This window comes from Engystomops pustulosus, chromosome 8, assembly GCF_040894005.1.
Source record: "Engystomops pustulosus chromosome 8, aEngPut4.maternal, whole genome shotgun sequence".
In the NCBI taxonomy this organism is placed as follows: domain Eukaryota; kingdom Metazoa; phylum Chordata; class Amphibia; order Anura; family Leptodactylidae; genus Engystomops; species Engystomops pustulosus.
Genome location: NC_092418.1, coordinates 41580546 through 41603848, shown reverse-complemented (window position 1 = coordinate 41603848; position 23303 = coordinate 41580546). Strand labels below are relative to the sequence as shown.

The 23303-nt window shown below is 43.3% G+C and overlaps 1 protein-coding gene across 1 annotated transcript in view; it reads left to right on the top strand.

The window, feature by feature from the left end:
• Nucleotides 1-23303, top strand: part of METTL22 (methyltransferase 22, Kin17 lysine) — a 151698-nt gene that overhangs the window by 114379 nt on the left and 14016 nt on the right. Inside the window, exons 8-9 of the mRNA XM_072120770.1 lie at nucleotides 7642-7722; nucleotides 10645-10747. Coding sequence (XP_071976871.1) covers nucleotides 7642-7722; nucleotides 10645-10747 — 184 coding nt within the window. The remainder of the gene's footprint in view (nucleotides 1-7641; nucleotides 7723-10644; nucleotides 10748-23303) is intronic.

Below are 23303 nucleotides of genomic sequence, written 5' to 3'. Positions count from 1 at the left end.
TACAAAGAGCTTACTTACGCATACAGTAGCGTTCTATATATTTGATTTCTGGTTGATCTGCTGGTGGCTGTACTTTCTGCAGTGCATGTACTAGCCAATTCTGAGCAATTTGTAGTGAGACTTGCGACCGCTGTGTTCTGCGCTTAGTGACGCACATATCCATAGCAAAGACCGAAGTGGGAAAATTTAGTAGGGGTTGGATTTCAATTAGGCACTAACTCAGTGTCATCTCATCTGGCATAGTAGTGTGCTTTGATACTTGGCTAGAAAATAGCCATAGCAATAGGATAGCATTGTTTGGTTTTAAAAACTCAAAAAAAAACAAAAAACACAAAAAAAAAAAAAAAACACAAAAAAAAACAAAAAAAAGTAAAAAAAAAAATAAAGTTATAACTCTCATTTTAAAAATGTTTAACCCGAGGGCTAGGGGTAGAGGACGAGGGCGGGGACGTGGGCGTCCAACTACTGCAGGGGTCAGAGGCCGTGGTCCTGGGCGGGGTGAGACACCACCTGCTGATGAGGGAGCAGGGGAACGCCGCAGAGCTACACTCCCTAGGTTCATGTCTGAAGTTACTGGGACTCGTGGTAGAGCACTGTTGAGGCCAGAACAGTGCGAACAGGTGATGTCGTGGATTGCTGACAATGCTTCGAGCAATTTGTCCACCACCAGTCAGTCTTCCACGCAGTCCACCCATGTCACCGAAATCGCCACTCCTCCAGCTCCTGCACCTCAGCCTCCTCCCCCCCAGTCTGCCCCCTCCCAGGAAAATTTGGCATTTGAACCGGCATACTCTGAGGAACTGTTTTCTGGACCCTTCCCACAGTCACAAACCACTTGTCCGGTTGCTGCTGAGCAATTTTCCGATGCCCAGGTTTTCCAACAGTCACAGTCTGTGGGTGATGATGACCTTCTTGACGTAGTGGAAGTGTGTAAAGAGGTGTCCGACGATGAGGAGACACGGTTGTCAGACAGTGGGGAAGTTGTTGTCAGGGCAGGAAGTCCGAGGGGGGAGCAGACTGAGGGATCGGAGGATGATGAGGTGACAGACCCAAGCTGGGTTGAGAGGCCGGGTGAACACAGTGCTTCTGAGACGGAGGAGAGTCCTCGACCAGAACAGGTTGGAAGAGGCAGTGGTGGGGCCAGACGGAGAGGCAGGGCCAGAGCTGGTGCATCAGCGCCAAATGTGTCAACTAGTGAAGCTCCCGTGGCGAGGGCTCCTGCGGCGAGGGCTAGATCTTCAGAAGTCTGGAGGTTCTTTAAGGAAACACCGGATGACCGACGGACTGTGGTGTGCAACATTTGCCAAACCAGGCTCAGCAGGGGTTCCACCACTACTAGCTTAACTACCACCAGTATGCGCAGGCATATGAATGCTAAACACCCCACTCAGTGGCAACAAGCCCGTTCACCTCCGGCCGTGCACACCACTGCTCCTTCCCCTGTGTCAGCTGCTAGTCAGCCCCCTGCCCAGGACCCTGCCACAAAAACCCCATCGTCGCCTCCACGATCCTCCACAGCATCCACCAGCGTTCAGCTCTCCATACCCCAGACGCTGGAGCGGAAACGCAAATATAGTGCAACCCACCCGCACGCCCAAGCCCTTAATGTGCACATCTCCAGATTGCTTAGCCTGGAGATGCTGCCCTATAGGCTAGTAGAGACCGAGGCCTTTCGCAACCTCATGGCGGCGGCCGCCCCTCGGTATTCGGTCCCCAGCCGCCACTACTTTTCCCGATGTGCCGTCCCAGCCCTGCACCAGCACGTGTCAGACAACATCATCCGTGCCCTGACCAACGCCGTTTCTGACAAGGTCCACCTGACCACGGACACGTGGACGAGTGCTGCCGGGCAGGGCCACTATATATCGCTGACGGCACATTGGGTTAACTTGGTGGAGGCTGGGACCGAGTCTGACACTGGGGCTGGTCATATACTGCCGACGCCGAGGATTGCGGGGCCTACCTCGGTCCAGGTGTTTCAGGCCTACTATGCCTCCTCCTCCTCCCACCCCTCCTCCACCTCCTCCTCCGAACTACCATCCGTGGGCACGGCGCCATCAGTCGGTAGCTCTAGGCACAGCAGCAGTGCCGTCGCTAAGCGACAGCAGGCGGTGCTCAAACTGCTGAGCCTAGGCGACAAAAGGCACACCGCCCAAGAGCTATTACAGGGCATCACGGCGCAGACTGATCTGTGGCTGGCACCGCTGAACCTCAAGCCGGGAATGGTTGTGTGTGACAACGGCCGTAACCTGGTGGCGGCTCTGCAACTCGGCAGACTGACACATGTGCCATGCCTGGCCCATGTGTTAAATCTGATAGTTCAGCGTTTCCTCAAGACATACCCCAATCTGTCTGATTTGCTCACGAAGGTGCGCCGCATCTGTGCGCATTTCAGGAAGTCCAGCCCAGATGCTGCCACTCTCAGGGCAGCGCAGCGCCGCCTCCAACTGCCCGCTCACCGACTGTTGTGCGACGTGCCCACGAGGTGGAATTCAACACTGACCATGTTATCCAGAGTTTACCAGCAGCGCAGAGCGATTGTAGACTGCCAGATGTCAACTTCCACCAGAACTGGTAGTCAGGTCAGTCAGCTTCCTCAAGTCTACAATGAGGAGTGGACGTGGATGTCTGATATCTGTCAGGTGCTGAGTAACTTTGAGGAGTCAACACAGATGGTCAGTGGCGATGCCGCCATCATCAGCCTCACCATCCCGCTGCTTGGCCTGTTGAAAAACTCTCTGGTCAGCATGAAGTCGGAAGCTTTGCGCTCGTCACAAGAGACAGGGGAAGAATATTCCCTTGTTGATAGCCAAAGCACCCTCAGGTCTGTTTCTCAGCGCATATCGGAGGAGGTGGAGGAGGATGAGGAGGAAGAGGAGGAGAATGTTGGTGAGACACAAGAGGGGACCATTGTTGAGTCCTTTACTGTTCAGCGTGTATGGGCAGAAGAAGAGGAGTTGGAGGAGTTGGAGGAGGAGGAAATGGACAGTCAGGCCAGTGAGGGGAGTGAATTCTTACGCGTTGGTACTCTGGCGCATATGGCAGATTTCATGCTAGGCTGCCTATCCCGTGACCCTCGCGTTCAAAGAATTTATTCCAGCACCGATTACTGGGTGTTCACTCTCCTGGACCCACGGTACAAGCAAAATCTTTCCACTCTCATCCCTGCAGAGGAAAGGAGTGTGAGAATGCATGAATACCAGCAGGCCCTGGTGCACAAGCTGAAACAGTATTTCCCTTCTGACAGCGCTAGCGGCAGAGTGCGTAGTTCTGCGGGACAAGTAGCGAGGGAGAGTAGGCGAGCAGGCAGCTTGTCCAGCACTGGCAAGGGTACGCTTTACAAGGCTTTTGCCAGCTTTATGTCACCCCAGCAAGACACTGTCACCTGTCCCCAGTCTCGGCAGAGTAGGGCTGATCTTTACAGAAAGATGGTGAGGGAGTACGTAGCTGACCATACCATCGTCCTAAATGATCACACAGCTCCCTACAACTACTGGGTTTCAAAGCTGGATATGTGGCACGAACTGGCGCTGTACGCCTTGGAGGTTCTTGCCTGCCCTGCCGCTAGCGTCTTGTCCGAGCGGGTTTTCAGTGCAGCTGGTGGCATCATCACCGATAAGCGTACACGCCTGTCGACTGACAGCGCTGACAGGCTGACGCTTATTAAAATGAATAAAGGCTGGATTTCTCAGAATTTCCAATCTCCACCAGGTGAAGGAAGCTCAACCTGAATAATTGATCCACTCCTCCTCCTCCTCATTTTCCTCCTTCTCCTCCTCTTTGTACAGTAAAGCAGAGGAAAATGGCTATTTTTTGACAGGGCCCACTGGCTCTTGCTATAGTACTTCATGCATTTAATTTTTCTGGAGGGCCACCTACCCGGTCCTCTGTTTGAAACAATTTTTGTGAGTGCCACATACAGGCACTCAATCTATTCCATTTTACTGCAGGGCCACCTACCTGCTCCTCTGGTTTGAAACATTTTTGGGACTGCCACATACAGGCACTCAATCTATTCCATTTTACTGGAGGGCCACCTACCTGCTCCTCTGGTTTGAAAAATTTTTGGGACTGCCACATACAGGCACTCAATCTATTCCATTTTACTGCAGGGCCACCTACCTGCTCCTCTGGTTTGAAACATTTTTGGGACTGCCACATACAGGCACTCAATCTATTCCATTTTACTGGAGGGCCACCTACCTGCTCCTCTGGTTTGAAAAATGTTTGGGACTGCCACATACAGGCACTATCCAAATTAAATTGTCTCCATAGCAGCCTCCACACGTTGTCTCCATTGCTACCTCCAAAAGTCGTCCATATAGCTGCCTCCATACATCGTCCCTTTATCAAACGAGGTGTGTCAGGCAGAAATTTGGGTTGTTTTCATGGATTCCACATCAAAGTTGTTAACTTTGTCGCCACCCTGCTGTGTTATCCACAAAATATACTGGCAAACTTTTACCATTTAGGGATATTATTTCAGCGCTTCTTGCGCATCTGTTTACATTCCCCTCACCCGGCATATCCTAAACTTATAAGAACGCTACTACACTTGATCTTATACAAAAGGTTCTTAGAAGTGCTGTTTGGGGAGTAGCCTAGAGACAGGGGCTTGAATTGGCGAAAGCTCGCCTGGCAGCGGAGCGCCAGCTCCATGCGCATCATGCGCTTCTTGCGCATCTGTTTACATTCCCCTCACCCGCCATATCCCAAACTTATAAGAACGCTACTACACTTAACTTGGTGCAGGCTGGGACCGAGTCTGACCCTGGGGCTGGTCATATACTGCCGACGCAGAGAATTGCGGGGCCTACCTCGGTCCAGGTCTCAAAGGCCTACTATACCTCCTCCCACCCCTCCTCCACCTCCTCCTCCTCCGAATTACCATCCGTGGGCATGGCGCCATCAGTCGGTAGCTCTAGGCACAGCAGCAGTGCCGTCGCTAAGCGACAGCAGGCGGTGCTGAAACTGCTGAGCCTAGGCGATAAAAGGCACACCGCCCAAGAGCTATTACAGGGCATTCCACATCAAAGTTGTTAACTTTGTCGCCACTCTGCTGTGTAATCCACAAAATATACTTGCAAACTTTTACCATTTAGGGATATTATTTCAGCGCTTCTTGCGCATCTGTTTACATTCCCCTCACCCGCCATATCCTAAACTTATAAGAACGCTACTACACTTGATCTTATACAAAAGGTTCTTAGAAGTGCTGTTTGGGGAGTAGCCTAGAGACAGGGGCTTGGATTGGCAAAAGCTCGCCTGGCTGCAGAGCGCCAGCTCCATCCCAAGATCCAACTAACATAGTTGCAGCACCTTTAATCTACTACTAGTTCACTGCCTCCATAATAATAATAATAATAATCTTTATTTATATAGCGTCATCATATTCTGTAGCGCTTTACAAATCATAGGAAACAAATACAAATGTAATGTAACAGAGCACAACATTTGTATGGAACAACAGGAGTGAGGTCCCTGCTCGCCAGAGCTTACGGTTTATGAAGATGATGGGGTAACACGAGGTAAAAGAATATTTAATGGTCAAGCCATTCTTCTTAGGGAATAGAAAAAAATATAATAAATGGAATTGCTGTCGCTTGAACCACTCAGCCGTCATCTTATATACCAGGTCCAGGGTGAATGGGACTGCAGAGAAGTCTGGTGCCTGTTGGTTGCTGGATAACAGATGGGAGGACGACACAGGACGGGTTAGTAGAAGAGTTAAAACTTCATGCAGTTAATGAGTGTTATAGGCTTGCCTAAAGAAATGGGTTTTAAGAGCACGTTTGAAACTTTGGAGGTTAGGTATTAGTCTGATAGTCCAGGGCAGAGCATTCCATAGAATTGGTGCAGCTCTAGAGAAGTCTTGGAGACGCGAGTGGGAGGTCCGCACTAGGGTAGAGGTTAATCTAAGATCACTGGCGGATCTAAGAGCACGGGTTGGGCGATAGACTGAGATAAGAGAGGAGAGTTAGGGGGGTGCAGCATTATACAGAGCTTTATGGATGAGGGTTATTATTATTTTAAACTGTATTCGAAAGGAGACTGGCAGCCAGTGCAGCGACTGGCATGAACTGTAAGCATACATGGTCCCCTTATCAAACGAGCTGTGTCAGGCAGAATTTTGGGTTGTTTTCATGGCTTCCATGTTAACTTTGTCGCCACCCTGCTGTGTAATCCACAAAATATACTGGCAAACTTTTATCATGTACCGATATTATTTGAGCGCTTCTTGCTCACCTCCTTTGGTTCCTCTCTGACACCCATTGGTTTGAAGCCTGAGTCCAATTAGGGTATGTCGCCATGCCACTCTCTAGCCTGCTGCCGCTGCCTCTGCCTCTGCATGCCGTCCCCTATAGTGTCAGGGTCAATTATTGGATGTTTTACATGCTATCTAGCTTCATTCTGTCACTCTGTCATGGCCATGCTGTTGCCCATAATTTCGGCATAATGGTGCGATTAAGCAGCCTCGGAGGCATCCATGCATGCTGCCCCTGCTGTTTCCTGTCCATTTCCGTGGTGTTTCCATCCTTTTCTGAGGTTCCCAGGTGTTTGGCCAAGCTTCCCTGTGCAGAGCCTTGGTCCCCTTGAAAAATGCTCGAGTCTCCCATTGACTTCAATGGGGTTCGTTATTCGAGACGAGCACTCGAGCATCGGGAAAAGTTCGTCTCGAATAACGAGTACCCGAGCATTTTAGTGTTCGCTCATCTCTAGATACTTCTAATACTGTGATACCAATTTGAATATTTTTATTAAAATTTCCTGATTCCAGAGGGAGACCGGTCATATAGGGTTGGCATAGTATTATTTTGCAATGCAGATTTTGACTTTGGTTTGTGAAAGAGAAATATTAGGTGTTTTTGTATAGATTTTTGCATTATTGGATTTATATTGCTAATATTTTTTATGTTTATGCTTCTACGTTTTACTACATGCAGAGTTCTCCTGAATAATCTCATATTAAGGTTTACAATCATATTAATATTGTCTGTATATAATGTCTTATTTTACTAAAAATAAGCAGGCTTCCAAAAAGGGAATTTTAATACTTCACTGAAAATGCACAGTATGACTGCAGCAGTGATTTATATAAGGGAATTAACATTCCCTAGGATGTTATTGGGAGTTAGTTTTTCTATAAAGTGAACACTTTTTGAACATGGAAGGTAACGTTTCACCATTTGTCTTTTTGGTCATATATTAAAGCATAACCATATCTGTTTCCAGCTTATATTTTCTCCTTTTACTTTTAGTCATTTTTATTAAATTTTATCAACATTAAAACATGAAAGGTAGGATGAAACATGGGTAATTTTCTGCTTGCACATTCCATTGCAGAATTCTTATTTTAACCGCATTTTAAAGCATTTTAGGCTTGATTACCATTCTATGTTTTGGACTTTTTCCAGTGCATTACATGTTTAAAGTGATGTTTAAGAATGAATATTTTTTTTATATTTGCTTTTGTTTTTATACATTTAAAGGGAACCTGTCACCAGGAAAGTCATTTTTATCTGTTTTATCTGTCCACCAGCTAAAAATTAAATGTCTAGTAACCGGTTCACTTTAATAAGCCAATTTATTATTTGTCAGTTGTTCTTCCAATAATGCTTTAATTATACATTTTGTATTTAGATCCAGAAGCTCCATACAGCTGGACAGAAGATGACATAGCAGACCTTCATGATGAAACAACTGTTATCCTTGCTGCTGATGGTAAAGTAACTCCTTTTTCATTAAATGAATTTTTAAAAATGTGTAAAAAATAAACATTTTCACGTATACAATAAAAATAAAATCTTGATTGCCCACTGTCATTTGTGACAGTCGTTTCACACAACCGTTCTTCAAGACTTTCAGGTAAGTTTGACCCCCCCTTCCAAGCCTAAAAATCTGACGTTGACCGATTCAGCATTCTGGTGTTAGGTTAATTTATTAACTAAAACCAACAAATGGGAAGTGTAAACTAAGACTAGACAGTCTTAACCCTTTAGTGACCAAGCTCAGTTTCGCCTTCAGCCCCCATTTTTTCAAAAATGCTATGTGACCTATAACTTACCCGGTTGTTTCTAAGATTGTTTTCTAGTGACATGTTTTACTTCAAGTTGGTGACAAATTTTGGCTAGTATGCTTTGGAAAAATTTGCCGTTTTCAAATTTCAGATTTTTTTTCAAACCAATATTCTTACTAGCCAAATTAGTTTCTAACTAACATTCAGGACATGCTTTGTGTTGTCATCATTTTAGAAGGGTCCTTTTGTTTTATCACAATGCGAGAAAGATTACAAATCGAACTGTATTTTTTTTTTTACTTTTCCAATTTTACGTTTCTTTTTTTCACTCCCCACTTCCAAAATGCCATAACTTTTTATTTTTCCATGTGCAGAGCAGTATTAGGGCTTGTTTTCTGTTTAACTTAATATTCCACCTGGCTCAGTACTGGGAAGTGGGAAAAACAATCGAAATGCAGTAAAATTGACAAGAAAATGCATATCTGCCATGCTTTGTGGGCTTTGTTTTTATGGCTTTCATACTGTGCTCCAAATGACGCCTCTACTTTAATGTTATATAGGTCTTATTACGTGTTAATAAAAAATAAAACCTTTTGCAAAAAAAGTCTTAATTTCACCATATTCTTTCACCATTTCACCATATAAAACTTTTCCATACTTCATTGTACGAAATGTGTATAAAGTGTTTTGCAGGATGAGCTTTGGTATTGTGTGGTGTGACCTTTCAATCACATTTTATTAAGTTTTTAATGTGTCGCAAAATGTGTAGATTTGGACATAAGTAGTTATTTCCGTTATGGGGTTCTCTATTGGGAATATCCATTTTTATATGTTATAGATCGGGACTTTTGGGACGTACCTAACATATTGTGATTTCTTTTTACTGCTTTTCACTTTTTTCTATTATATATGGTTTTATATGTGTTGGGGGCTTTGGGGACATTTTTATAAATTTTATGCACTGCCATAAACATATATTGCATTGCATTAGAGTTGTCAGTATATGCTCTTGCATAGACTAGCCATCAGACTGTTTGCTCCTGTCAGAAACGGGATCGAGCAGTCAAGTGAACAGGACAGACCTGTATTGCAAGGTATGTAGAGAACATGGCCACATGGATCTAATGCAGTGGTTCTCAACCTTTCTAATGCTGTGACCCCGCAATACAGTTCCTCATGCTGTGGTGACCCCAAACCATGCAACTTGCAGTAAAAACACTGTAAAATTGCGGCTCCGATGGCTTTAGGCGACCCCCGGTTTTGGTCGTTCGACCCCCGCTGGGGTCCCGACCCACAGGTTGAGAACCACTGATCTAATGGGTTAACAGCCTAGATCGAAATCCGCAATTTTAGAACAAGTGTCCGTTTTTCATATGAAAGCCGAGCAACTACCCCCCCCCCCCTGCAGCACTAAGGCTAGGCAGACTGAAAAAAACGTGGGCCTAGCTGAAGATCCCTTAAAGATCCCTTAAAGACTGACATAGATTACAATGTAATCATACCTTTTGTTTGTGGTGTTAGTAGCAGCTTGACAGTAAAAATTGCAGTAAAAATACAGTAAAAATACTGTTTCGATATTACAGAAGAGAGAGATGCTACAGAGCAGATTGAAGGCACAGATCAAAGCAGAATAAGGAGACTCCCTCCAATGCATCAATTCCTGCTACAATTCTGGAAAAGAAATCTATTTTTCACAGATAGACTGGCTTTCTTACTTTTATTCACTTTTGATAAATCTGCCCGTTTAAGTTAATAAGTGCTGAGGGTTCGATGCATAATACATATATTGTGGTGGGTATATGACATAAATTAGTAAATTATATCTTGTAGGAGGTCAATTATTTTACATTGAGACACAGGTTAGAGTAAATGTGGGAGGCTAACAAAGCAAAATTTAACATCCATAAATAAAACAGATAAAATAAATAAAATCTGTATAAAATAAAACAGAAGGGTGAATGTATAGGGTCCAAAACTGCATTTTCTTTATTGGCCATAAAACAAATGGATAGAAATAAAATCATGATCCAAGTAAACAAAAGATTATAAATATGAAGATGGCTACAAGTAAACATAAATATAAAATGTATTGCAGGGGGATTTTAGCTCATCAGTAGCATAGAGGGTCATGTAAGGCTTCTGTTGTCATTTGCGCCAAAAAAAAACTTTATTTATCTAGGCTTTTAGACATTTTTAGCACTTTTCCAACTAAGAAGATATGGCTTCCAGAAAGGGAACATAGCCTCTGGAAAAGGGGGGCGTGGCAAAAAAAAAATCTGTGTGCCAAAGAAATTAGGATGGTGCTTCACATTTTATATCACTAAAGTAGCACTCTATGATCACAATGGTGGTCATCAGTGACCAGAGTGGTCATGTTTGTGTGAATGGCACATGCCCACTGCAGCCAGTGATTTTCTATTACGAGAATACGGGGATAAACAACTCCACTTCCCATCCAGCAGAGACCGGAAATGACATGGACAGGAGTGGAGACACGGGATAGGGCGATTGGAGGATGGTTTCTAATGGTGAATAGAACATTTGAAGTCTTGTATTTTGAGCTTTTGTATACCAGAACAAACAGCAGGATATATACATATAAACTGTTTTATATTTTTATTTTTCAGTATTTTATGATGATGACCTCACAGATGCCCTGTTCAAAACTCTTTACCGGATCACCCAGGCTTTAACAAGACTCTGCACTATTTATTTATCTATGGAGAGAAGGTAATAATCTTTCAGGAACTATATACAGCTATAAATACCAAAGGAGTAACAGGAGCAACAGGAAATTCATGTATTTTTATTTCATTTCCTTAATAAATGAAAACACGTCTAAGTTATCACAGCAGGTATAATATCAGAGATGACAGTCATTGTGGACCAGTGCCGCTGCTCAAACCTTATAAAACACCAGCCAAGTACTGTCCGAGTCCTAGGGATTGAAATATCCACAGGACCAATACCAATGTTTCATGTAACTAACAATATCCAAATCATAAGATACTCTAGACATGTATAATTAGACAAGTGTCTTACCCATGGTCTATAGACGGCGCGGCAAATGGACACCGCAATGTGCGTTTCGCACAATGCTTCTTCAGGGGAACAATAACTATATACATATATACTACTATATACATGTAAAGTCTTCTAGAACCATGATTCATTTTAACAAACTATTTACACAATTCCATGGAAACCCTGAATTATTCTTCATTGATTCCAGGAGGCAAAGTAAAATGAAATTACCAGAATCATACTTACCAGTATGAAGATTAAATTCTATTTAGAATCAGCCTTTCTATTCTTAATACTAGTGTACGGCTGCAATACAAATGATGGGGGTTTGGTTTAGTAGCAGGCCACCTATAACTTTGCCATTTGTAGACTATAAATGATATAACAGGACCCTAAAGCATCTGCTTAGCAACCCGATCCTGTGTCGAGGGTGAAAATGGTGTCACAGCATAATGGTGTTATGTATTTCTCTGTTCTTACGTGACATGAATACTCCACTGGGATCAGAAAAAAAAAATCTCTTGATGTTTTCCTGTCCTGATAGCTGGATAAATGTCCATTCGAGGCATTTCGGCATGGAAAGTAGAGACTGGCCAGCCAGAAAATGTGCACAAACAGGAATCCGAAGGATTAACATCCAAATCAACAACTTTATATTTTACTTCAAATGATTGATTTGGAGATTTCGCTTCAAGAAAATGGAGTGAAATGTTACCATAACACTTCTATAACACAATTTTTACAACAAATAATTATTAAGCTGTGGGCCAGAAGAAGCCTCTTGCTGATATCTTGGCCTGTTTTCAGCTTTTCTGCTGGCACCATTTGCTTTGATCGCAGGTGTCTTTGGAAAGCAATGAACAAAATCAACAGGAAAAACAACTACATAGGCTAAATTGAGAAAATTTTAAAGTTTGCAAAAGTTCATAAAATGTACTCGCACGGCATGATATTTATTGTATAACATTTTCACTTTCTAGACTGTTAGGCACACTTTTTTATCAGATAATCAGTGTACTAACAGCGTTTTATAGTCTGAACATAATGGTGATTATGAATTCCTGCTCAGTTTTGGCCACAGATGGACAAATCTGTTAGGCTGCATGTACATGAACATATTTTATGGCTGTGTTCTTGCCGTTGTTTTAACAGCAAGCATATGACCACAAATATTTTGGAGCAGGTCCTATTTCTGTCCCCGTTTGCAGTTGAGGCATTACTTTCCTACTGTCATTTGCAGGTCAGCGGAACACACATGTCAATGACACCCAGACCCTAATCAAACGACCATGGGTCTAATGTTTGTAGACCGACATTGCACATGAAATGTTACTAGCCTTCCCAATTCAGTAGTCAAGAAGCAAGAGTATTCTACCTAAAGGTATACCACTGTGCAGGGCTGTGGAGTTGACCGGTTTGGTCGAGTCAGAGTCCTGATAAAATGGACTGACTCTTATTCCACGAATATACAATAAATTTTAAAAAATTATTAAATTTCCTTTCAATGTCTGTTTTATTCTTGATCTAAGAATTTAGGCCAGGGGTTCAAGAGCTGCATTGTTACACTGCTCAACTTTATAAGCTTCACCAGTAACCATCACCCCTAAATTTATAGAATTTATGGACCATCCAGGTTATTGGTATATTGGTATTCAATTCAATGAAGGGGCATTTTCCATTGTTAGTCCGGCACAATTTTTTACATTCGCTAGTGGCCGTGTCTTGTAGTGCCGTTTAGCCAAGGGCTTTTATATCATCCAATACGATATACCGTGAGCCATTCTTTATAAACATTGAAGGCTGTCAATCAGCTAATTGGCGGGATAGTGATCCAGATCCTCTGTCTAAAAACAATGTCAGCCTAATGGTAAACTTTTAATTTAAAAATGACTGACATAACAATAATTCTATCCATGTGCAACAGGAAAACACAGGAAGGTTTAAAATTTCTATACAAAATATGACATGACAGCAAAGAGAGAGATCCTAATCTGATGACTCCCAATGGATTCAGTATAAAAAGAGAAAGCCGTCAATGCCTGTTTTGTACATTTACCACCTCTGCCCAGACCTCAATCATTCCTTTGACATGTTAGTGATGTCAAATTTGATTATTTACTTTCAGGAACTGATTTTCTTTAACTACCTTCAAAAAAAAAAAAAAGATTTTCTAAGTCTAAGTCCTAAGGGAGACTATCAAATCGTAATTCACCCTGAAGTAAAAGCAATATTTTGTAGGGAACTTCCAAAGTTTAAGAGATGAACCTCCCTTTTTTACCCAGTGATTTGTACCACCTCGGTACACCAGTTTATGCCTGGGTCTGCTTCTTTCTTCACCGTCTTCCTGCAAAGGGTGTCAAGGTGGTGTTGCTCTGGACATTGGTGCAACCGAAAAGCTTGTTTGCATAAATATTAAAGGACATCTACTACCAGGATGAAGGGTTGTAAACCAAGAACACTGACATTCTGATGTGTGCCCCCTCTGGCAGGATTTTCTTTTCTTAAAGCTTCTTATTCCCTTGTTTTTCAGAAAAAAAAGCTTTGAAAATTATGCAAATGAGCCCGAGGGGCTAAACGCTCCATTAACACCTATGGAACCTGTGGCCCCTTAGGCACATTTACATTACTTTAAAACACAATTTTGTGGGCAAAAACAGGGCATAAGTACCGTATATACTCGTGTATAAGCCGAGTTTTTCAGCACAAAAAATGTGCTGAAAAACGTCCCCTTAAAAAAAATAAACTTATATACTCACCCTCCGATGTCAGCGCGGCTCCCCGATGTCAGCGCGGCTCACCGATGTCCCCCATATCAGCGCGTCCCGTCTTCTTTCTTCTCCGCGGCTCCTCTTCTTTCTTTCTTGCTTCTCTCATGGACGCGGCCATGCTATGACGTCAGCAGCGGCCGCGTCATAGATGAGCCTGTTGAAGAAAACATGGCCGTGTCCATGAGAGAAGCAAGAAGAAAGAAGAGGAGCCGTGGAGAAGAAAGAAGACAGGACGCGCTGACATCGGGGACATTGCTGAGCAGCGCTGACATCGGAGGGTGAGTATACAAGTTTTTTTTTTTTTTTAGTGCTATGGGCGCTGGCTGTATACTACTAGGGACAGGCTGTATACTACTAGGGAAAGGCTGTATACTACTAGGGAGAGGCTGTATACTACTAGGGAGAGGCTGTATACTACTAGGGAGAGGCTGTATACTACTAGGGAGAGGCTGTATACTACTAGGGAGAGGCTGTATACTACTAGGGAGAGGCTGTATACTACTAGGGACAGGCTGTATACTACTAGGGACAGGCTGTATACTACTAGGGACAGGCTGTATACTACTAGGGACAGGCTGTATACTACTAGGGACAGGCTGTATACTACTAGGGGCAGGCTGTATACTACTAGGGGCAGGCTGTATACAACATGGGGGCTGGCAGGCTGTATACAACATGGGGGCTGGCAGGCTGTATACAACATGGGGGCTGGCAGGCTGTATTCTACTGGGAGCTGGCAGGCTGTATACTACTGGGGGCTGGCAGGCTGTATACTACATGGGGGCTGGCTGGCTGTATACTACTGGGGGCAGGCAGGCTGTATACTACTGGGGGCTGGCAGGCTGTATACTACTTGGATCTGGCTGACTGTATACTACTGGGGGCTTGCTGGCTATATACTGGTGGGGGGGGTCTGTGGACCCCCTTTTGCCTTCAGAAGTGCCTCAATTCTTCGTGGCATAGATTCACCAAGGTGCTGGAAGCATTCTTCAGAGATTTTGGTCCATATTGACATGATGGCATCACACAGTTGCCGCAGATTTGTCGGCTGCACATCCATGATGCGAATCTCCCGTTCCACCACATCCCAAAGATGCTCTATTGGATTGAGATCTGGTGACTGTGGAGGCCATTGAGTACAGTGAGTACAGTGAACTCATTGTCATGTTCAAGAAACCAGTCTGAGATGATTCCAGCTTTATGACATGGCGCATTATCCTGCTGAAAGTAGCCATCAGATGTTGGGTACATTGTGGTCATAAAGGGATGGACATGGTCAGCAACAATACTCAGGTAGGCTGTGGCGTTGCAACGATTCTCAATTGGTACCAAGGGGCCCAAAGAGTGTCAAGAAAATATTCCCCACACCATGACACCACCACCACCAGCCTGAAATGGTTGATACAAGGCAGGATGGATCCATGCTTTCATGCTGAAATCGAGACTCATCAGACCAGGCAACGTTTTTCCAATCTTCTACTGTCCAATTTCGATGAGCTTGTCCAAATTGTAGCCTCAGTTTCCTGTTTTTAGCTGAAAGGAGTGGCACCCGGTGTGGTCTTCTGCTGCTGTAGCCCATCTGCCTCAAAGTTCGACGTACTGTGCGTTCAGAGATGCTCTTCTGCCTACCTTGGTTGTAACGGGTGGCAATTTGAGTCACTGTTGCCTTTCTATCAGCTCGAACCAGTCTGCCCATTCTCCTCTGACCTCTGGCATCAACAAGGCATTTCCGCCCACAGAACTGCCGCTCATTGGATGTTTTTTCTTTTTCGGATCATTCTCTCTAAACCCTAGAGATGGTTGTGCGTGAAAATTCCAGTAGATCAGCAGTTTCTGAAATACTCAGACCAGCCCTTCTGGCACCAACAACCGTGCCACGTTCAAAGGCACTCAAATCACCTTTCTTCCCCATACTGATGCTCGGTTTGAACTGCAGGAGATTGTCTTGACCATGTCTACATGCCTAAATGCACTGAGTTGCCGCCATGTGATTGGCTGATTAGAAATTAGGGGTTAACGAGCAGTTGGACAGGTGTACCTAACAAAGTGGCCGGTGAGTGTACATCTATTAATTGTTCTTGATATGTAAAGTAAAGCCTCCTGGTTTTACAGCTGCCATTCCGGTCCATACAATGGCTGCAGATGAAGGGTCATGTGCTCCTAAGTTTCCATAACAAATCTACTTTCCAAGACCTTATGATAGTATTCAGTCTCATTAATGTCCCCTGCACTGGAGACAAGGGATTTCCAGTGACTTCATTTATCAATTCACTTCTCCCTTCACAATCTTGTAAGACTCTATTAAAAGGGTTGGTTTCAACATAAGGTCTTAATAAAACAGAAGCTGGCCACATCCAGTCTTGCACATAGAGTCCAGACTGAATACTGTTATAAGGTCCTGGAAGGTAGAGCCAATGCCACTTTAATAAATCTGTAGGGCAGATAATAAATCTGAGCCTGCCTAATGATAATTTACCCCTATAGAGAGAGTAAGCATCTCAAACAGCCTTTAAATAATATTCAAAATGAAGCCATGTGCAACAAAATAGTTGTGTAACCATCATCTTATATTTGGTCTAACACATGGTATACTGTCTATTCATCGATTATTTCATTAAGTTTATCCACTTAGAATATTCTCTATAAAAGCATAATTGATTGGATACAGCGTGTTACCATTATCAGTTCATTACATATAGTTCCACATCCGGTTACTGTATAGAAGGAGAACAACGCTCTTCTACTTCTCATGCTGCTTCCGAACTGGTGACCCTTTTTCCACCGGCCTCGAAACAGACATCAACAGACTGCTGCCATTGCCTGGTGATCTTTTGCTCCAGTCGCTGCTCCTGCCACAACATTTTTTCTTTTAACTGCTTAAATGTCTAAAACATGCCCTTAGTATTATCAGATAAAATGAATTAGCTTTTCATAGGAATATTAATGACTGGGTATGAAAAAGCTGTGAAACGTTGCACATCATAAGATTTCGGAACAACAGTTCCGGTAATCCTCTTTTAATTAGAAATCAGATTTCCATTAATTGCATACAGTGACTGATTTTATCTTTATCTAAGTAACTCTGTACATAGACAATTCAAAAATAATGAGACATTTGGGTCTTTTAGAAATAAGAGTCATTGTCAGTTTAGAGAAAATTCTCTTGAGAATAGTCTGCAAGTTTTGTAGTTTACCGTTTTCTATCCTTTAGCTGCATTTTCTGGGAAAGTAAAATTCTGTACAAAGTCATCCAGGGGGTGTGTATCACTTTTAATGTATGTATGTGGCAATCAACCTATATAGAAGTCTGTACATTTCTGTACACTTACATTGTAAGTGTAATCATATTCTCTCATAGATTCTTCCTTTTCATAATGCAGTTTAGAGAAATATCATGAATAAAAACCAATCATTGGCCCTTACATGAATCACCATACACAAAAAACAACACCTACACTCATTTCATACCTTAAAGCGTCAGAGGGCCTTGATGTTCCCACGTAAAAGGACCATCAGCAAAATAGTTTAAATGAATGTGTAAATAAGTATAAGTGAGATATGTGAAAACATAAAGTGTATAAGAGAAAAGGAGGTAAGACAGGACTTGGGGATACAAACATGTAGATCTAGGGTCACCGCAGGATTGCAGTGCCTCTCTCTGATGCGACCCTAGGTTGTGTATCCCCAGTGTTACCTTAAAACCTGAACTAGGAGCCACAACCTTAAATGCAAAAGGTGTATGCAGAATCCCAGTTAGGATATCAAAAATGTCACAGGAAGAGTATTGGTCTTTTGGTCAAAAAAAAACTTTCCAACAAGACATGTTTCACCTGATCATAGGCTTATCAGGGGCATAAATGAGACCAAGCAAATAAATGAAAGCAGTGGACTTGTAATGACATTTTAAAGACCTAACTGGGATCCCGCATAAACCAATAGGTACGGTTGTGTCCCAGGGTCAGGTTCCATTTTTGGCTCTGAATTGAGGCTTTAGGGTAACACTAGGGATACACTTAACCTAGGGTTGCATCAGAGAAAGACCCCACAATCCCACGGTGACCCTGGAGTTACGTGTTTGTATACCCGAGCCCTGTCTTACCTCCTTTTCTCACTTACCCTATGGGGCAGATTTATCAAGCTGTCTAAAAGTAAGAATATTCTTAGTTGGCCATGGCAACCAATTACAGCTCAGCTTTCATTTTACCAGTGCTCATGAATATTTTAACCCCTTAACTACCTGGCCCTTTTTTGTTTTTTCATTTCCATTTCACTCCTCACCTACAAAAATCTAACTTTTTTTTATTTTTACACGTAAAGAGCTCTGTAATGGCTTGTTTTCTGTGTAACAAATTGCACTTCATAGTGAACATTCCATGCAAAGTACTGGGAAGCGGAAAAAAAATCCAAATGCAGTGAAAATGGTGAAAAAACGCATGTGTGCCGTATTCTTGTGGGCTTGGATTTTACGTCTTTCACTGTGCACCCCAAATGACATGTCTACTTTATTCTTTGGGTCGGTACGATCACGGTGAAGTGATTTAAAGTGGTCCACACAACTTCTGGATATGGCACAACAATAAATCACAACCCTGAATGGCTATAAGACCCCTCTCACTAGCCTCAGTGAAACAGAATCTTATCAACCCAATGAAGTTGCCACCGGTTCTCCTTTAATATTAGCCCGGTCCGTAACAGGATTATATAGGGTGAGGAACTAACCTGGTAGCATGTACATGACCGAGAAACGCGGACAATTGGGTTCGTGGATCGAGATAAAATTTAGCCTGTGTTGCTCTTTTATCTTAAGGGCACACTAGACAGAACAATGCATACAATAGAGATATACACAGTTAAGCAGAGTACAAAATACAAAGGTAGCACTATCAGCAGTTTAGTAAGTTAGTTACCTTGTGTGTCGTACTAATGGAACCTTAAGATCTTCCTCTGGACTGGATGGTATAATGGGTTCCCAGACAAAGACGATGTGGTGTCAGAGGTGTCTGACTATATCAGGTGCAGACACACCTCTGCCCACCCCCAGGAGTGGTTATGGGTCCCTCCTATTTGGTATTACATCCCGAACCTTGGAGAAGCCATAGCTTCTCAAGGGGAAGTGGTAGGGTCTGGGTTCTGGTACCAGTGGATCCGGGTGAAGCCTTAGATCGCATTTATACCAAACCTAAACCAATTTGTTGTGGTCCTATCTAGTGATATTTAGATCTCTGGACCAAAGGGTGCTAGATCCTTGGTAATTGGACCACTATGATCCCTCGAAGATAACATGATAACTCAGCCCTTGGGCTGAGATGGACCATAACTCCATAACTATCCCTAATTAACATATTGGTTTAAGAGTTTTTATGACTCTTTGTCTCCTGTTTGAAAATTGGAGGGAAGCCTCAGAGTCACCGCAACTTTGAAGTCCGGCCCCCTACCGAGCCAGAGTTCCTCTACAGCCTCTGAAGTGTTAGATTTCACTTTAGCTAGCTATAGTGTTATCTAATTGGGATGAGGCCAGAGGGAGGTGGGGGATTTAATAGTTTAAGGCCCCCCCTCTCCTTGGCCACATTTATCACAATAGTATAAAGACTTTTTTCTGATTCTGAATAAAACAGACCTACAAAGGTTTAACATGAGCCTTTAACCAGCTATTGAGTATTCATTCAGCATAAATTTGTAAAATGGGAATATGCATGAGGATTTTAGGCAACATCTATGAACTGTATATGGGCAACCTAATATGCATGTGTTCTGAATGCAGAGGGGGAAGAAGAGTAGAGTTTGGCCCCTATGAACAAGTACAGGCGGTCCCCTACTTAAGGACACCCGACTTACAGACAACCCATAGTTACAGACAGACCCCTCTGACCTCTGGTGAAGCTCTCTGAATGCTTTACTATAGTCTCAGACTGCAATAATCAGCTGTGAGGTGTCTGTAATGAAGCTTTATTGATAATCCTTGGTCCCAATACAGCAAAAATGTTTAAACTCCAATTGTCACTGGGGCCAATTTTTTTTTGTCTGGATCTACAATTATAAAATTTACAGTTTCGACTTACATACAAATTCAACTTAAGAACAAACCTCCAGACCCTATCTTGTACGTAACCCGGGGCCTGCCTGTACGGCCAACATTGAATAGGCTACAAATATTGGTGACCTATCCTATGGATAAGTAACTTATACCTTTTAATCAGGGTCCAATGCTCAGAACCCTACAGATCAGCTGCTGCTGAACAGATAAATGGGACAGGAAGCAGACTGCTCCACTATCTGTAAAGTGTCTGAGCCAAGTCTGTATCTGTACCAGGCCTGACTATTACATTGAAAGGAGCTGTCTGCTGAGTGTGCTCAGGGGTGTAACTAGATGGGTTTTTACATGGAGGGGACCGGATGATGATATGGTAAGATCAATCAGACAACCTAGGGTTAAAGTAGAAATAATAAAAATAGTAGAAAAAATAATAAAAAATACTTAAAATTAAATTTAAAAAACCTAGACATTCATATCACCCTACCTTTCCCTAAAACTGATATAAATAAACATGTTAGGTGTAACCCTGTCCAAAAATTTCTGATCTATCCATCTATCATCTAGCCATACAGTCCTTAGAATGGTTACATTAAAAACATAATAAACAAGTTGCAAAAAAACTATACCACACACAGCTCCATACACTGAAATATTAAGGAGTTATTAGTGCCAGAGATGACAAAATGAAGAATTTTTTTTTTGTACAGGAGGTTTTAATTTTTGTAAATGTGTGAAAATATTATAAAACCTATATAAATTTGGTATCCCCGTGATTGCACCGACCCAAAGAATGAAGTATACATGTCTTTTGGGGTACACACTGAAAGCCGCGAAATCCAAGCCCACAAGAAAATGGCGAAAATTAAGTATCGTCACTATAAAGTGTAATTTGTTATACAGAAAACAAGCCCTCATACAGCTATTTACATGGAAAAATTAAAAGGTTATAGATTTTTGAAAGTGAGGAGTGAAAAATGGAAACGCATAATCAAAAAGGGCCTGATCATTAAGGGGTTAAAGAGAACCTGTCATGAACATAAACCCACCCAAAATAAAGGCTTCATTTAAAACTATGATTAAAAAGCATTGCTTTTATCCCTAAATGCAACTCACCTGATGCAAGCCCATTATATTAATAATTTACTTGCAATGCCCCGTCTCCTTGTTCCTCATTGACAGGCTATTATATATTTTGCTGTATGAAGAGCTCTGTTACATCATTGGGCATTGATATCACTCTGGTCACATGACATGCCGAAAAGAGGCATAGAACATGGGAAGGAAAAGCTGGGAGGGGCCAGCTGAGCACGCCTTCTCTGATGCCAGGGAATATAATATAAAGTTGATTTATGGGGATGTAAGGGAAACAATTTTGGCTAAAAGAAGGGTGTTAATTAGAGATGAGCGAGCACTAAAATGCTCGGGTACTCGTTATTCGAGACGAACTTTTCCCGATGCTCGAGTGCTCGTTTCGAGTAACGAGCCCCATTGAAGTCAATGGGAGACTCGAGCATTTTTCAAGGGGACCAAGGCTCTGCACAGGGAAGCTTGGCCAAACACCTGGGAACCTCAGAAAAGGATGGAAACACCACGGAAATGGACAGGAAACAGCAGGGGCAGCATGCATGGATGCCTCTGAGGCTGCTTAAATGCACCATTATGCCAAAATTATGGCCAACAGCATGGCCATGACAGAGTGACCGAATGAAGCTAGATAGCATCTAAAACATCCAATAATTGACCCTGACACTATAGGGGACGGCATGCAGAGGCAGCGGCAGCAGCGGAAGGCTAGAGAGTGGCATGGCGACATACCCTAAATGGACTCAGGCTTCAAACCAATGGGTAGCAGAGAGGAACCAAAGGAGGTGAGCAAGAAGCGCTCAAATAATATTGGTACATGATAAAAGTTTGCCAGTATATTTTGTGGATTACACAGCAGGGTGGCGACAAAGTTAACATGGAAGCCATGAAAACAATCCAAAATTCTGCCTGACACAGCTCGTTTGATAAGGGGACGATGTATGGAGGCAGTGAACTAGTAGTAGATTAAAGGTGCTGCAGTTAAAACTATGTTAGTTGGTTCTTGGCATGGAGCTGGCGCTCCGCTGCCAGGCAAGCTTTCGCCAATCCAAGCCCCTGTCTCTAGGCTACTCCCCAAACAGCACTTCTAAGAACCTTTCGGATAAGATCAAGTGTAGTAGCGTTCTTATAAGTTTGGGATATGGCGGGTGAGGGGAATGTAAACATCTGCGCAAGAAGCGCTGAAATAATATCCGTAAATGAAAAAAGTTTTCCAGTATATTTTGTGGCTTACACAGCAGGGTGGCGACAAAGTTAACAAGTTTGATGTGGAATGCCCTGCAATAGCTCTTGGGCGGTGTGCCTTTTATCACCTAGGCTCAGCAGTTTGAGCACCGCCTGCTGTCGCTAAGCCACGGCACTGCTGCTGTGCCTAGAGCTACCGACTGATGGCGCCATGCCCACGGATGGTAATTCGGAGGAGGAGGAGGTGGAGGAGGGGTGGGAGGATTTGGAGGTATAGTAGGCCTTTGAGACCTGGACCGAGGTAGGCCCCGCAATCCTCTGCGTCGGCAGTATATGACCAGCCCCAGGGTCAGACTCGGTCCCAGCCTGCACCAAGTTAAGTGTAGTAGCGTTCTTATAAGTTTGGGATATGGCGGGTGAGGGGAATGTAAACAGATGCGCAAGAAGCGCATGATGCGCATGGAGCTGGCGCTCCGCTGCTAGGCGAGCTTTCGCCAATCCAAGCCCCTGTCTCTAGGCTACTCCCCAAACAGCACTTCTAAGAACCTTTTGTATAAGATCAAGTGTAGTAGCGTTCTTATAAGTTTAGGATATGGCGGGTGAGGGGAATGTAAACAGATGCGCAAGAAGCGCTGAAATAATATCCGTAAATGGTAAAAGTTTGCCAGTGTATTTTGTGGATAACACAGCAGGGTGGCGACAAAGTTAACAACTTTGATGTGGAATCCATGAAAACAACCCAAATTTCGGCCTGACAAACCTCGTTTGATAAAGGGACGATGTATGGAGGCAGCTATATGGACGACTTTTGGAGGTAGCAATGGAGACAACGTGTGGAGGCTGCTATGGAGACAATTCAATTTGGATAGTGCCTGTATGTGGCAGTCCAAAAAATGTTTCAAACCAGAGGAGCAGGTAGGTGGCCCTCCAGAAAAATGGAATAGATTGAGTGCCTGTATGTGGCAGTCCAAAAAATTTTTTAAACCAGAGGAGCAGGTAGGTGGCCCTCCAGAAAAATGGAATAGATTGAGTGCCTGTATGTGGCAGTCCCAAAAAATTGTTTAAAACAGAGGACCGTGTCGGTGGCCCTCCAGAAAAATTAAATGCATAAAGTACTATACCTAGAGCCAGTGGGCCCTGTCAAAAAACAGCCAGTTTCCTCTGCTTTACTGTAGAAAGAGGAGGAGAAGGA